Raw genomic sequence first — 16,053 nt, 5'->3', positions numbered from 1 at the left:
GGATTCATGTACAGCTCTGGAGTAATGATGCAATAATTACGTTCTGTAGTATTCCCGTTTAATGCATCAAAAACCAATCCCCCAACAGCAGGAAAATGTACACAGATAAAGTATTTAAAAGCACTCAATATACATGTCAATTAATAATAATTAGGTTATGTTATTTTCTTTCAACTTCAGTTCTGATGCACTGCACTACGCAATTAGTTCACGATTGGGGATATTTCCTTTCCGTGTCAAAATATACACCATAGTGAAGGTTTAGGTTGGATAAAATAAATATTGTTCCCATTAGACTGCAATACAGATTTGTTTGAGCTGACTAGAAATGAAATCAATAGAATCCGTTTTACAATTCCAGGTGCGTAAATGGCGCCCTCTGGTGGCCACATTGGGTACTACAGCGCCCCGTACACATACACATGCGAAAGCTGTGTAACAGATGGGGGTGAGGGAAATATAAGTAATATTTGACTTCAGTTTTTGCCCACACGGATATGCGGGTTTAATAGAGGATCTAAATTTGGGTCAGAACCAGCTGAGGCACGGCCCAGTTTGGCCATGATGATAATCAATGTAAAGAATCCCAGCACTCCGACTAAGAGAAGCATGAAGACTCGCTGCTTCCAGGACAGAGACGTCCGCTTTGCGCCTGTGCGGTTCCTAAGAAGATAAAAAAAAATACATGATGAGTTTATTATATTTCTATTTGACTCAAATCACAACAGAGAGTTCACTAAGACGAACTTGAGAATTTGAGCAAACCAGCTCAATGCCGGTCGTCGTCTGTACTTGTCATCGTCAAAGTCTATCTGCGTGACGGAGCTGCTGTCTCGTGTGTCGTAGACCTTTCTTGGTGACGATCCTGGGAGAGATCATGTTAGAAGATGACATCCGTGCGTGGCTTTATTCTCAGCTTCCGTCTCTTCACCTGCGTGAATAGTGATGGTGTCGCACGTCGTGGTCGCGGGGAAGTTGACCACTGTGTGGTCCTGTATGTTTGAATCCCCATTCTTATGAGGAAGCCCGATGTCGCCTTCTGCTGGGGGTGACGTACTGGGTGCTTGGCCAAGGCCGGCATTGTAAGAGTGGCTGTGGTAAATGTGGCTTTGGTCTTGTCCTGTAACAGAAGAGACGCAGGACCATGTACTGTATCGTCTTTGATTGAACGACTGAACCCAAACTTTGCTGTAATCCCTCATTTATCGCGGTTCTGACTGTGATAAGTTTTATGCTTGAAAATGCTTAATTTAGGCCAGAAAATACACCATATTACGTTAAACGCACACATTCTTGAACTAAAAATAAGCCGTAATCAGCCATGAAACAACGTGATTATAGTTTTGGAAAAAACTGTGAACTGGCGAGGGATTATTATATTCAAAACAGAGGAGCGACCACGTAGACTCACCACCAAATGACGACCAGTCAGTGTCGTCTGTAACATCGTTAGCTGTGACCTCATGAAGGACGTCCACTGGCTCTTCGATCTGTCAGTCAGAGATGTTTCATGAAAATGTATACACTTTATGGACGTGCCATTAGGTACACCCACTTATCGACTTCACTGCTCTGACTGGATATTTACAACTGGATGTAACAATCAGAAGCCCTTACCAGGGGCAGGCCTAAACCTGCCCGAGCCCAGTTAACAGATGACAGCTGCTCTTTAAGCACATCGGCGACCGGGCTGGCCAAATTGGAGGGGGGGAACACTGGACCCTGACAGCTGGGACACTGGTATCCCGCTGGAGCCGTATGCAGAGGCAGGCGGGATGCCAAGTCGTTCAGACAGGCCCAGTGAAATACATCTGTGAATAAGAGAAGCAGCGATGAACGCTCATAGGGCGAACTCCAAGCCGACGCATCACAACGTGATGCTACTGTACTGTACTATAGATACGTAGACATCTCACCATAACAGACGAGCCTGACCGTGTCTTCGGAATTCAGTGGATTATTGCACAGACAACAGTTTGGGTTATAGTCACTGTCCTGAAGCCATTGCAGATACGATTGCACAATACACTGTAAGAGAAAGAATCATTTCATTATTATTATTATTATTATTATGCTTTTTCCACTTTTCAGAATGTTGTATTTGTTTGTTAAAGTTTCAGATAATGAGATTTGGTTTCATTCATTTTGAACATGCACACAATTTACACTTAAAGAGTTCACATATATAAGTTACAGGTCTGCATCTCCAAAAAGGAGTAGGAAGAAGCAAAGCTTATTTGATCCTACCCCTCTTCCATTTCTAAGCAGTAACACTGAATTACTTTACTGGCTCTTACTGGATCCTTGAAAGATGTTGGGGATGGGTCTGAACACTCGTATTCAGAGGTTATTTTTAATATGGGCGTGCCCTGGTACAAAGTGTAGGCCGAGTGTGACCCATCACAGCGTAGTGGGCGTGCCCGGAGGCGGAAGGAAATACAGATTCTGGAAAAAACCTAGAAAGCTTTGTGTGCATGTTCTCGTGTGTAGCTCACTCACCACATGTTACATAGTTTTGGGTCTAAATTAAAGGGATAGTTTGGATTTTTTGACATGAAGTTGAGTGACATCCCCGCCAGCAGTGTAGTAGTGCATCAACGGTGACTGTCCCACCCCCCCCACCTCGTCCCATAAGTCAAGTTCTGGTCTGTATTGTTATGTACACGTTTTGCTTCTCAAAACAATATGCGTTCAAAAGAGTAATAATATGTTTGAATCACAAAACTTTATTTTCTCTCCCTTCGTATCACTGCGCGCTGCCGTGCACATTACATCACCTGTTTACTCCTGGGATAGTAAAGGTAAACACATCTGACAAGTGATGGCGACATTCCTTTTAAAAGAAACCCAAAGGGACACCTTGACCGTACCTTGTTGTGGTTGGAGACCAAGCAATGCTCACACACGTTGACGCGATGCTCAAAGCAGAACAGATTGGTCACCTTTCTCTTTGGACACTTGCAGAGACCCATGGCCTCCTGTGCTAAAAAAAACAAACAACATGCAGGACATACAAGAGCAGCTGTTAAGAAATTATAAAGAAAATTTGAGACCCATCAGCCACAACATATTTAAGACCAGCACAACTTAATATATATTAATATAATATTGAGGTTATAATGGTCATTAAACAGAGATGTGTCTCACAATTAGCTTATTTTAGATTTTGCACAACACAAAATGACCCGTATCACAGTCACACACAATCTATTATCTCTCAATAACTTTCATACCGTTTTAAAGCCACGTCTAGCGTTTTCATATAATTTTATAGTCGATACGTGTCTGAATAAGTGCATAATTTGCTCTGCTTTTATCAGTTATCACACTTTGCGTTCGCCTTCTCTCGGATTGACAACTTCCGGTACAATCAGACGACTACAGCTGAAATTGAATCTTTTTTCGTCCTTTTTCCATACTTGGTTTTAACGTCTCAAATAAAAGCTTCGCCAACCTGAACACGTTAATTTGATCAAATTCAACAGCCATCTTGACATTTGCAAACCCTTAGCACGTCACACAGTGTGCACTTAGCATGCTAACTACGCTAGCTGCTCGATAAATCCAACGTTACCTGTGAAAACAGACTTCAATAAAGTCCCGGCGGCCTGAGGGAATGTCGTACGGCTAACATTCACGCTATCTGTGGGAGAAAATCACATGACTGGAAGCTCCGGGAGCTGTCATGGGTAAACTTGTCGGTAGCAGGTCTCTTCCTGTCTTCCTGTCTCTGTTTATGTTGCCACGTCTCTTCCGCTCTCTTCCGCTTTGTCGACTGCTTTGTATTTTGCCTCACTCATTGGGACGGGCGCCACCTATTGACGTGGAGTATACATAACGTCAAATGTAAATGACGTAAAGTGATAACAGAAATACAGTGCTGATTATAAAATAAAATAAAATAAAATAAAATAATATATAACAATATAATATAACTATATATATAATAAATAATAAATAATAAAAAATACATGCGCAGAAAAAAGTACAGATTATACATTATTTCAACTATAATGCAATTTAAAATAGTATATACTAAAATATACGAATAATAATACAATATATAAATAAAATATAATGATTATTATTGTTATTATAATTATTATATTTTACAGACATTAACACTCAGTAAAAAATAATGAAGAATGTTGTGGGAAATGTATTAAAACGAAGACTGCAGTCTATATTCACTTTCAATTTCCAATAAGAATTATGTAGGAATGTTTACTTTGAGTTTTTCAACAGAATCAATGCTTTATGAGGCACTTCATTGCCACGACAAATATATTTTGGTTTGTGAGAATTTAAAATTATGATAATTGCTGTAGTACTGTAGTAAAAAAAAGGAGTAATGATAAATAAATAAAATAAAAATATAAATAAAAGAAGGTCCATATTTAAGATCTTGGTGTGGGTTGTTTTTTTTTTTTGTTCCATTTGCATTTAGGGTGTTCAGTCAGCAGGTGGCGTACAGCTTGGCAACAACTATTAAAACGACAACGATAGGGAAGAATTATGCATCCATGTCACACACTTTGTGTCATCACAAACACTGATTAGTGATTATCTGCTCTGATATTCCGACCTTTTTAAACCGTCCATCTGCGATTGAATGAATGCAGGCGAGACTTTAGATGGATGAGCAAATGTAATTAGTGGGATGCAACATTTCACCTCCTCGTGGTCAGCTGATCACACAAATGAATTGATCTTTGCTAAACGTGTGTGCTCGTTTCATGCAATGGTTTTGTGTTAATGAGCAACATTTCCAGTCACTCCGGAGACCCGGGCCTGCCAAATGTCATAAATGTAAATGCAAATGAGGGAAATGAGATAGTAAAAGATTGTCAGTACAGCCAATGATGGTCGTAAAAACACTGGCCAGTCCTGATAGACACCTCGGGAGGTGAAATAATTAAAAGCCGCTACTCTAAAAGGCGGCTTGCACAATGGCAGCCATTATCAATTGGTATCTTTTTTCTCATTTCGAGGGACAAAAAGACACCACTCAGTAAGACGCGGTGTTTGAAAAGGAGTAGAAAGAAACAGAGCTTATTTAATTCTACCCCTGCATCGTCTCGTGCTCACTGAACATTACGCTAACAATACTGACACCTGGTGACCAGTTGGAATACTACATGTCATCTTTGAATGCATCTTATGAATGCCTGAAAATTTTATATTTTATTTGTATTTTCATGCTTGAAAAATGAAAATTTGGGCATGAAACCACATGACGTTTGCTTAAATATGCATATTTAGATATAGAAGGCTGTATTCAACTAATTAATATATGTTCTTATATTTAAAAGTATGAGTGAGGGATTAGTGTATGAATAGAAAAACAAAACAAACATGAAGGTAAAAATAAAAAAAGAGAAACTAATATAGAATAAACAGAATATAATAAATAAAATAAAAATAAAAAATATAAATAAAATAAAAATAAAAAATATAAATAAAATAAAAATAAAAAATATAAATAAAATAAAAATAAAAAATATAAATAATCATAATTAATATTAATATTAATAATATAAATAATAATAATCTAAGGATAAATAGAATTAATGATAATACAAAATAAAATGAGTTCCAATGAATAAATAAATATAAATACCAGATGAATGATGATTGGCGGCTAGGTATCAAGCAGTAATGATGGAAAGAAGCAAAATAAAGAAAGGTGTTGAAAAAAGTTCAAAGTAATACAGTTACACGCACACGCAAAACTTTCAATAATTATTATTTATTCAAAATTATTTAAATTATTTGTGCAATTTACTGTTTACGCTGTACATTGTTGTTCATATTTGATGTCATCTATTTATTCACCGCATTATTATTAATATTAGTACTATTTATTATTATACGGGAGCCAGGCAACGACATTTCGTTGGCAATTTCACTGCTGTGTTATTGTGCAATGACAATAAAGGAAGTCATGGAGTGGATTATTATTATTATTTCTAAAGTATTTAAATTATTAATAGTTTATTATTATTTATTCTAAATTTATTTATTAAAATGTTGATTTATTTAGTTATAATTTATTCGGAATTATTTAAATTATTAATAGATTATTATTATCATTTATTCTAAATGTGTTTATTTTTTTTAATTTAATTTATTCATAATTTATTCTAAATTATTTAAATTATTAATAGATTATTATTATTATTATTTATTCTAAATGTATTTATTAAAATTATTATTTTTTAATTCATTTATAATTTATTTCAAATTATTTAAATTATTAATAGATTATTATTATTATTTATTCTAAATGTATTTATTAAAATTTTTATTTTTGTATTTATAATGTATTCAAAATTATTTAAATTATTAATAGATTATTATTATTTATACTAAATTCATTTATTTAAATTTTTATTTTTTATTTATTTATAATTTATTCTAAATTATTAATAGATCCATCCATCCATCCATCCATCCATCCATCCATCCATCCATCCATCCATCCATCCATCTATCTTATAGCTTGTGCCACATAAGAAATAAAAATATCAAATAATAATAGTATCCAATTGGAATTGGAGTTGCATTAAAATAAGGCCGCATGGCGTGAAGCCACGAAGGAGACACATATAGCATAAATACTTCTGGCATGGTTTATGTTCTGATTGTACCGTCGTTGATTGTTGCCGACTTCAACCGAGGGGCAGATAACGAGCCTATACTCCAATTGAATTCATTCACGGCTTGGGACGGAATTCCCACTGTCCCCGAGTGGGACACACATATTTACATTTAACAATGAATTAGTGACAGCCCGACCCCCATCTTCTGGGTGACATTCCACTGTGACAGCATATTCGGGGGGCAATCTCACCCGCATCGGAAAGCTGTCCGACATCATTAAAGGGCTCACTAATTGAAATAGAGTCCGAATGTGAAGATGAGCGTGAATTAGTGGCGTTGTCAAGGACGCATAAATCAGAGCGTGGGCTAAAGAGACAACGCAAAGGGCATCGGGAAAGCACCGCGACTATCAGATGGAAGGCGAGCACGAAGACAAATGACGGCGGCACTGGAGGACAAATGGGCCCCGCAGCAGTGGCGGTCGGGAGTGAAGCGGCCATCAGAGAGGTTGTCGGGTCGGGCCGGGGTGGGGGGGACAGTGACTGATTGGTGCGCCTGTTATTGATCAGCTATCAGCTCTATCTGCCAGGTTCAGATTCAAGCTTGTTTGGAGTGGGCTTTCAATCAAAAGTGGTGTTGACAATACAAATAAACCCCCGTGGGCGCCGTGACACGGTGATGGATAAGAGACTTGTGTTGTTTTCGGGACGTTTAGTCGAAAATACTTAACTGGAAGCCTCCTTTCTGCAGGTTAGAAAGCTGCAGAGGAGACTTTGTTTGTTTGTTTGCAAAGTCAGGGCTTCTCAATTATTTTTATGTCAAACATTTTTTCAACCCCCCTGAATTTCTAAAATCACAAATACTTCAACTTGCTGATATAGTTCATCTTCAAACAGCTAAAATAATGCATAAGGCTAAAAATAACCAATTAGCTAAAAATGTCATCCAATACTTCTCTACAAGAGAGGAGAAATATGATCTCAGGGAAGAAGTACATTTGAAACACTTCTATGCTAGGACTACGTTATGCTAGCCATAGCATTTCAGTATGTGGAATCAAACTATGGGATGGATTGAGTAAGGGAATCAAACAATGCACAACGATGAGCCAATTCAAGAAACAATACAAGCAGTTGATGTTTGCTAAATACAAGGATGAAGAGTCTTAAACCCCCCAAAAACTTAAATTTTATTAGGAAAGCAGGAAGTGAACAAATGTAACAGTACCAGATGGAGGAGTCGGATTTAATAAGCTTTGCTTCTTCCTACTCCTTTTGCATTGTATGGTCTCCAATTTCGTTGTACATCTTGTATAATGACAATAAAGGCCATTCCATATCACCTCCTACTTTGGTATGTGACAAAAAAAAAATAAAAATGAAATAAAATGAAATAACATGAAATAAAATGAAATAAAATGAAATAAAATGAAATAAAATGAAATAAAATGAAACTAAATAAAATTAAATTACATAAAATTAAATTACATAAAATTAAATAAAATTAAATTACATAAAACTAAATAAAATTAAACAAAATAAAATTAAAAAAATAATTATATTAGGAAAACAGGAAGTGAACAAATGCAACAGTTACTGATTGTAAAAGTACCAGATGGAGGGGTAGGATTTAATAAGTTTTGCTTCTTCCTACTCCTTTTGGACATGTGGAACTGGGAACTGATTATGTGATGCATTCAATTGTACTCTGATGCATGTTCAAATGAAATTAAACCATTACCATTACCAATTATAAATACTGGAGAAACCGATGATATTTAGTATGTATTCATGTCCAAGTTTCTTAACTCATTCAATACCAAAGACTATGTTTTTAAAAACACCAATGATCCGATCCCAATTGTATATGGTACCGCTCCTCGCCAATGATTCTGCTGGGGTTGGCATTCAGACGTACTGATGGTCATGGTGCCGCCTGAAGCTAAGTAGGCTAGTTTATTTCTTAGAGGCTAAAAGACTGAATCTTCAGGGAAGGCTATGGGAGAAACGTGCTGGTGTTATTCTCATGGGTGCATGGTACTTTGATAATTGGTACCTCTAAATTGTCCATAGGAGCAAAAATTTGCCCTGCGATCGGCTGGTGACCAGTCCAGGGTGTAGCTGGGATAGACTCCAGCATATGCTTGCGATCCGAATGAGACGACAGATAGATGGATAGCAGTTTCTCTTTGAATCTTCACACAATGACGGAAAATCAACCAAAACCAGAACCCACAACTTGGAACCTGCAACATAATCCGCAGTGGATGGTGAAACTTCACCAGGACCAGAACCATCAGGCTTTGCTGGGATTGACTAATTGATCGCTGGGTGCCGATGAAGGGCAACGAGAAAGACAAAAGGAAACCGCAGAGTGAAGAGACCAGTATGTGGATGAAGCCCCCCGTCCCCCCCTCCCTCCACCGATCTGGGAAGGACAGTATTGAATCAGACAGAGACAAATGGAGTGTGAGAGACAGAGAGAAAGGAATTCAGACATGTGCTTGCTGACCTCGACTGTTTTTTTGAGACAACTAATCAATAGAGGCAATCGCATGCGAGCGTGCGTGTCCCCCCCACTAAGGATCCCAAACCGTGACATTACCTCAGCGCTGCCTTCCCCCAACCTCCCAACCTTTGCACATGCTTCTATTTAATTCCGCAGACGGTAATCTTGTAAAAGACGAAGAGGTCTGATGCACTTAGACCGTCCTCGTCGCTGCGCTCGATGCCGAAAGTGGCAGATAAAACATCACCGGCTGCACAGGCTGACATTTGTGCTCCGATGGAACGACGGCGGTCCCTGTTTGGAGCAACAGTTGACATTTTTTCCATGGAAAAAAAAACCTCCCATATTATTCACCAAACACATACACGGCAGTCAATAAGAAAAAGTCAACACTAAAAAGATGCTTTGATGATAATAGATTGTCCTTGAACCTAAATAAAACTAAAATCATGCTATTTGCTAACAGCAGAAAGGACACACACCAGTAAATACAAATAGACGGTGTGGACATTGAAAGGGTGAACGAAAATAAATTTTGGGGATCACAATAGATGAAAATATGAGCTGGAAAACTCATATTACAAATATACAACATAAGGTGGCCAGAAATATTTCAATATTGAACAAAGCAAAATTTGTTCTCAATCAGAAATCAGATGCTCATATCATACGTGACAATAAATAAATAAATAAATACATTAAAAAAATTAATACAATTTTTTAAATAAAAAAATCAAAATTTAAAAACACACACACACACACACAAAAACACCATACTTTACTATAATATCACTATATTGACAGTTACTATGGTACCCATTATGTCATTGTATGGTCATATCATATGTGACAATAAAAAAAAATTTAAAAAAATTAATACAATTTTTTAAATATTTTTTTTAAAACATAAAAAATAATAACACTATACTTTACTATAATATCACTATATTGACAGTTACTATGGTACCCATTATGTCATTGTATGGTCATATCATACAAAAAATAAATACATAAATAAATAATAAATTAAAAAATGTAATAAAAATTTTTTACAAAAAATATTTTTTCATTTAAAAACATAAAAAAATAATTATAATAACACTATACTATAATATCACTATATTGACACTTACTATGGTACCCATTATGTCATTGGATGCTCATATCACCTCATATGTCGGTACGAGTTACATTATTAAAAAATAAATAAATAAAAACCTTAAATTGTATTATGGAAAACAGGAAGTGAACAAATGTAACAGTTACCGATTGTAAAAGTACCAGATGGAGGGGTAGGATTTAATAAGCTTTGCTTCTTTCTACTCCTTTTGGACATGTGGAACTGGGAACTGATTATAGGATGCATTCAATTGTAATCTGATGCATGTTCAAATGAAATAAAACCATTACCATTACAATAAGAAGAGAAATTAACAATGCCACCCTAAACCGTAACGTGCTCCATCCATGACGCTTGAGATGGTACTGATGGATTAAGTGCTTCATGGGGGGTGAAGGCACCCCCCCATCCCTGCTCTCAGCTGTTATTGCCTCTCCGGATTGCATGTAATCACCGTTGAAGTCTCAAGAGGCCCCAATTTATGAGACAAGGAATCTCCACATTCAATCAACGCTTCCCACGCCGGGCTCCTCCTTGAGAACATCCAAACCCGTCTGTGACAATGTCATGATGGACCAAGAAATATTGGAAACCTTGACCAGGACAGTAGCCACCCCGCCTGTAATTGATTGCTAAAATAATGAAACATAAAACAGACGCGGCGGAAAGACGACAAGGACAGTTATTTGTCATTGAGACTTTGAAGGTGGCATTAACAGGAAGTAGGAGGAGCAATAGCGTCTTGGCCTTATAAGCTGAGGATTGTCGTAAGGTTAAGGGAGTCAAAGCATCGTTTGGATGTTGGAACCCAGGTTCTACCATCCTTGGGCAGGACACTTTGCCCACCTTGTGTTTTATCGATGGTTTCTATTGCTTTGTCTTTGGCTTTTTGACATCATTACCATTAGGACTTTTGTCTTCTACCAGTTCTGAACTAACAGTCTCAAGTCCTGTACAATATTGTATCAAAAGGAGTAGATACAAGCAGCTGCAATGCCAGCGCTGGAGAGAACGGTCAGCCCCCCTAGCCAGGGTCTAGTGAGGTCCAAGCGGTCTCTAAAGTGAAACTGAGTACCTCTTCCTCATACATCTGCTGTAGAGGCACTCCCAGTGCCTCGGAAACTTTAATTCAGGGGTCTCAAACATGCGGCCCGCGGGCCAAATGTGGCCCGCAGGCCACTACTTTGAGGCCCCCGCCTTGATATAAAAGTTTAATGTTAGTGCGACCCGCGCAAGTTTGATATGGATGCTGTATGGTATCATGTACCCAGAAAAAATTATTACGTTTGATTCATGTTCATGTTAAAGGTTAAATAATTGTTAATAGTTATCCTCCCTATCCGTGTGGAAGTGGTAAGTTTTTGGCTATTTAAGTTTAAAGGAAATAACTTGAAGGCTACCGTTTAGGTGGCTAGCTCTCTAGTTTGCGAGTTAGCATGTGTCTCAAGACCCTGCAGTTGCGCAATATGTTGTAAATAAAAAGAGTATAAATGTGACTATAGTCGTGTTTTGTCATGTCTACAGGGCTCTAATAATGCTTTGTTCATTTTAATCTGAAAAAAATCATTTGTCTACCCACCAACTATATGTGGTTTCTTAAATTTTTATTATTTGACGTTTTATTATTATTATTTTATTTATTTATTTATTACTGATTGATTGATTTTCTTTATTCTTGATTTGTTTATTTATTTTTCATCTTATTTTGTGCAGAAAAATAAAAAGTAAGATATTTGAGAACAGTGGAATGTTTTATTAGAGCTTTTCTTGTAGAAAATCAGAACCAAAGCAAAGTTTTTAAATTTTTTTTGTTTTTAATAAATGTGGTTTTCTTTTTTTTTTTTTTTTTTACCTTTGATGTTTAGCTTTTTCCTGACGAGCATATCCGAGCGACATTCCCGAACCACCTCCACCAAACGTGCCTCGGGCCCTGCTTTTTTTAAAAAGGGGAACTGCACTTTTTGGGGTATTTTGCCCATCATCCACAATCCTTCCATGAAACATGACTTCATATTTCCTTGTGTTGTTTTCTTGTGTTTATGTCATGTGATGCAGCTTCGGCGCTTGCCTGAGATTCTTTTCAACGTTCCGTTGGGAGTCACCGCATTTACTGAATCACAAGGGGGAAAAAAAAACCTCTTTCCGAGATCCAATAGTGCCCGTTTTTAAACTTTCGTGAGAAAAGCTCACTTCAGCAGATTGTTAATGAGGCCATCGTTCATTCTTCCCCACAAACCACAAGCGTGCCTCCATTTTTTTTTCCTACGCTGTGCTGGTGCGCTGGTGCCGTTTCATGATAGTCATTGTGCGTGAATGCAGCTGGCGTTTACACCAACCAAATGCTTTGTTTACATCACGTAACGTAGTATGTAATGAGGCAGATGTTGGAGACAATAGGCATTTATACCTGTGCAGGGGACAAGGTGCTGGAGAGATTATGGGAGGCACAAAGGCAGTAACAGATGTCGGGTGCAGGGTGCAGGGTGATATCAATACATTGCTGTTAAACAGGGGTGGGCAAACTGCGTCCCGCGGGCAACACAGAGCCCGCTAAGCATCTTAATCCGGCCCACTGGGCATTTTCAGTTCCCTTTTTTAAACATTTAACATGGAAAAGTGTAGCCGGCTGCATGACTTGGATTGCTATTTTTTCCGATCATGAAAACCGATATTTAAAAAATGTTGTTTACAACGCAATATGTGTTCATGACGGTTTTCAGCAAAAATATATCATTCATTCATTCATTTCCTACCGCTTTTTCCTCATGATGTGCTATATATATCACTATATTGACACTTACTATGGTACCCATTATTAAAATAAAATAATACCCAAAATTAAATTACATAAAATTAAATTACATAAAATTAAATAAAATTAAATTACATAAAATTAAATAAAATTAAATTACATAAAATTAAATAAAATTAAATTAAAAAAAATCATTATATTAGGAAAGCAGGAAGTGAACAAATGTAACAGTTACTGATTGTACAAGTGAACTGATTATGGGATGCACTCAATTGGAATCTGATGCATTCATTCATTGATTCATTTTCTATCGCTTTTCCTCACGAGGGTCGCGGGGGGTGCTGGAGCCTATCCCAGCTGTCTTCGGGCGAGAGGCGGGGTACACCCTGGACTGGTGGCCAGCCAATCACAGGGCACATACATAGACAAACAACCATTCACACTCACATTCATACCTATGGGCAATTTGGAGTTGCCAATTAACCTAGCATGTTTTTGGAATGTGGGAGGAAACCGGAGTACCCGGAGAAAACCCACGCATGCACGGGGAGAACATGCAAACTCCACACAGAGATGGCCGAGGGTGGAATTGAACCCTGGTTTCTTAGCTGTGAGGTCTGCGCGCTAACCAAAAATATATCAGACTAAGGGTAAAAGATGCAATAGAGTAAATCATTTATACATTTATTTTTAGTTGCGTAGATTTGAAATATTAAGGAAATTTTAAGTTGTTATATTATGAAAAACAAAACCAAATATTTTTTTTTTACATTTTTTAATTTTTATGTTTTTTTTTCAATTTTTTTATATATATATTTATATCACAAAAAAATCTAAAGGACACTTACCCGTCTTGTAGTCAAAAGCCATTTAAAGGAAATTTGACCATAGTTGTGCATTTGCATTTCCACTTGGCACCTCGACTTCCGATTTGGATGTGAGTAAGTAAATCAATCATGTAAGTACGTCATAAAATTCACGGTTACATAACGAGACAATGATATATCCGCTAATAAGGTTTCACGGGTGGCCAGAACCGCCATGTGGCCCGCCGTAAAAAAAACAGTTTGACGCCGCCGCCGCCGTACACGAACTGACTTTTGCCTAATCATGACTGCTAAAACGCATAACAGACGACAGCTTTGCCAAAATGAAAAAGCGGTTAGCGAATGGGCTTAGCGCCGACGCATCTCGCCAAAAACTCATCCTACTTCATCCCACAACTTGCATTAATTCACACAGCAGTGACACATTCTTCTGACTAAATATTTGATGTTCCCTCAAAGTGATGCACGCCGTGGCCAACAAATACTGGAATCACTCAAAGGCATCGTTCACAAATACATAAAGCAAAATAAGCTTTGACAAAATTACTAATTAGGATTACTTGCTAACAGCTCGGCACACATAAGCTATGTTTTTTTTCTTTTGGAGAACGAGAAAAAATGTATTGTTAAAAATTGATTGATGATGAAATGCCACATTTTTTTGTCATGATCTCTCAATGGCAAAGGCAAAAAAGTTATTTCAGTCATGGCATCAGACGGGATCTGCTAGAAAAAGATTTCATGAAGGAAAAAAAGGCCTCAACGCCTTCAACGCCACAAAAGTGTCCATTTGGAATTTGCAGGAGAGCACCAAACATGGGACATTGAGAGGTGGAAGAAAGTTTTATTCTCGGATTATTAAAAAAAAAGACTTCCAACGTCGGAGATCCCAATTATGAGAAAAACATTTACAAAAAGAAAGCTGAAATATTTGGAAAATGCAAAAACAACAGCAGAAATTGAAAAAAAAAAAAAACATAAATAAAGTCAAAATATTAAAGAAAAACTCATATTCCGAATGAGAAAAGAGTCACAATTTCATAAGAATGACTTGTAAGGCAGGGAAAATAATGACACAATATTATGAGAAACAAAGAAAATAAAACAAAGTTTTTGGAAAATTAAGTTGGGGAAGAAGTCAAAGTATTCCATAAATAAAGTAAAAATGTAAATATTTGGACAATTATGAAAGCAAGAGCAAAAATGAGGAAAAGAGAGCAGAGAGCAAAGTTGATGCTAATAATATATCACAAAACATTTTTTTCTTGAAATATATATCACATCTTAGCATATCTGTTTCATTTTTTTACTATGTGGCCCTCAGTGGAAAAAGTTTGGACACCCCTGCCTTAGCGTGTATTGGCTTTGTGTACTTCCTTTGGCAGGCAGGCGTATGTTTAAGTATCCATTTCCATCTAATTGTTTGTTTTGGTAAGTTATTAATCCATAACTGCTGAAATCTCAACAGACCACCCTCACGGCTCTTAAACGCTCCGGTTGCCAACATCTCCATTATTCCTTTCTGTGCAAATATCCCCCGTTGGCCTCATTTCAACTGTCAAATTTCTCATTTTTAATTTCTCTCAATAGGATTGATAGGGGAGCATCTTAAAGCGGCCACTCGTGAGGCGAGAAATAAGTTCTTCACCAAGCCGTGATGTGCTCGACTGTGGCAAGAGAGTATTCTTCCATTTAAGAGAGCACCAAAATACACAGCATACACCATATGGGCATGCACAGCGGGACACCCGGCCAGCCCACCGCCGGTTCAAAGCCCAAACTATTCATATCCTGGGCACATTTTCAATGGATTTTAAGAATGAGAATATGTTTACACCAGGGGTCTCAAACACGCGGCCCGCGGGCCAAATGTGGCCCGCAAGACACTAATTTGAGGCCCCCGCCTTGATATGAAATTTTAATGTTAGTGCGGCCCGCGTAAGTTTGATATGGATGCTGTATGGTATCATGTACCCAGAAACAATTATTACGTTTGATTCATGTTCATGTTAAAGGTTAAATAACTGTTAATAGTTATCCTCCCTATCCGTGTGGAAGTGGTAAGTTTTTGGCTATTTAAGTTTAAAGGAAATAACTTGAAGGCGACCGTTTAGGTGGCTAGCTCTCTAGTTTGCGAGTTAGCATGTGTCTCAAGACCCTGCAGTTGCGCAATATGTTGTAAATAAAAAGAGTATAAATGTGACTATAGTCGTGTTTTGTCATGTCTACAGGGCTCTAATAAT

General features: G+C 37.4%; 1 protein-coding gene across 2 annotated transcripts; it reads right to left on the bottom strand.

Moving 5' to 3' along the window:
* Nucleotides 1–46: 46 nt before the first annotated feature.
* Nucleotides 47–3,762, bottom strand: zfpl1 (zinc finger protein-like 1). 2 transcript variants are annotated; one of them, XM_058087934.1, is made up of 8 exons: nucleotides 3,575–3,762; nucleotides 2,871–2,983; nucleotides 1,917–2,028; nucleotides 1,618–1,811; nucleotides 1,412–1,490; nucleotides 932–1,120; nucleotides 748–865; nucleotides 47–663 (listed from the first exon to the last, which is right to left on the bottom strand). In XM_058087934.1, the coding sequence occupies exons 2-8, from the start codon at nucleotides 2,970–2,972 to the stop codon at nucleotides 477–479; spliced, it is 981 nt and encodes a 326-aa protein (XP_057943917.1). In that variant the 5' UTR covers nucleotides 2,973–2,983; nucleotides 3,575–3,762; the 3' UTR covers nucleotides 47–476. The 2 variants fall into 2 exon arrangements, with proteins under 2 accessions (XP_057943917.1, XP_057943918.1); XM_058087935.1 differs by having other exon boundaries at nucleotides 48–663; nucleotides 2,871–2,978.
* Nucleotides 3,763–16,053: the final 12,291 nt, after the last annotated feature.

This window comes from Doryrhamphus excisus, chromosome 11 (assembly GCF_030265055.1).
Source record: "Doryrhamphus excisus isolate RoL2022-K1 chromosome 11, RoL_Dexc_1.0, whole genome shotgun sequence".
Classification (NCBI taxonomy): Eukaryota; Metazoa; Chordata; class Actinopteri; order Syngnathiformes; family Syngnathidae; genus Doryrhamphus; species Doryrhamphus excisus.
The sequence above is the reverse complement of the archived record's forward strand: the minus strand, read 5'-3'. Positions and strand labels throughout refer to the sequence as shown.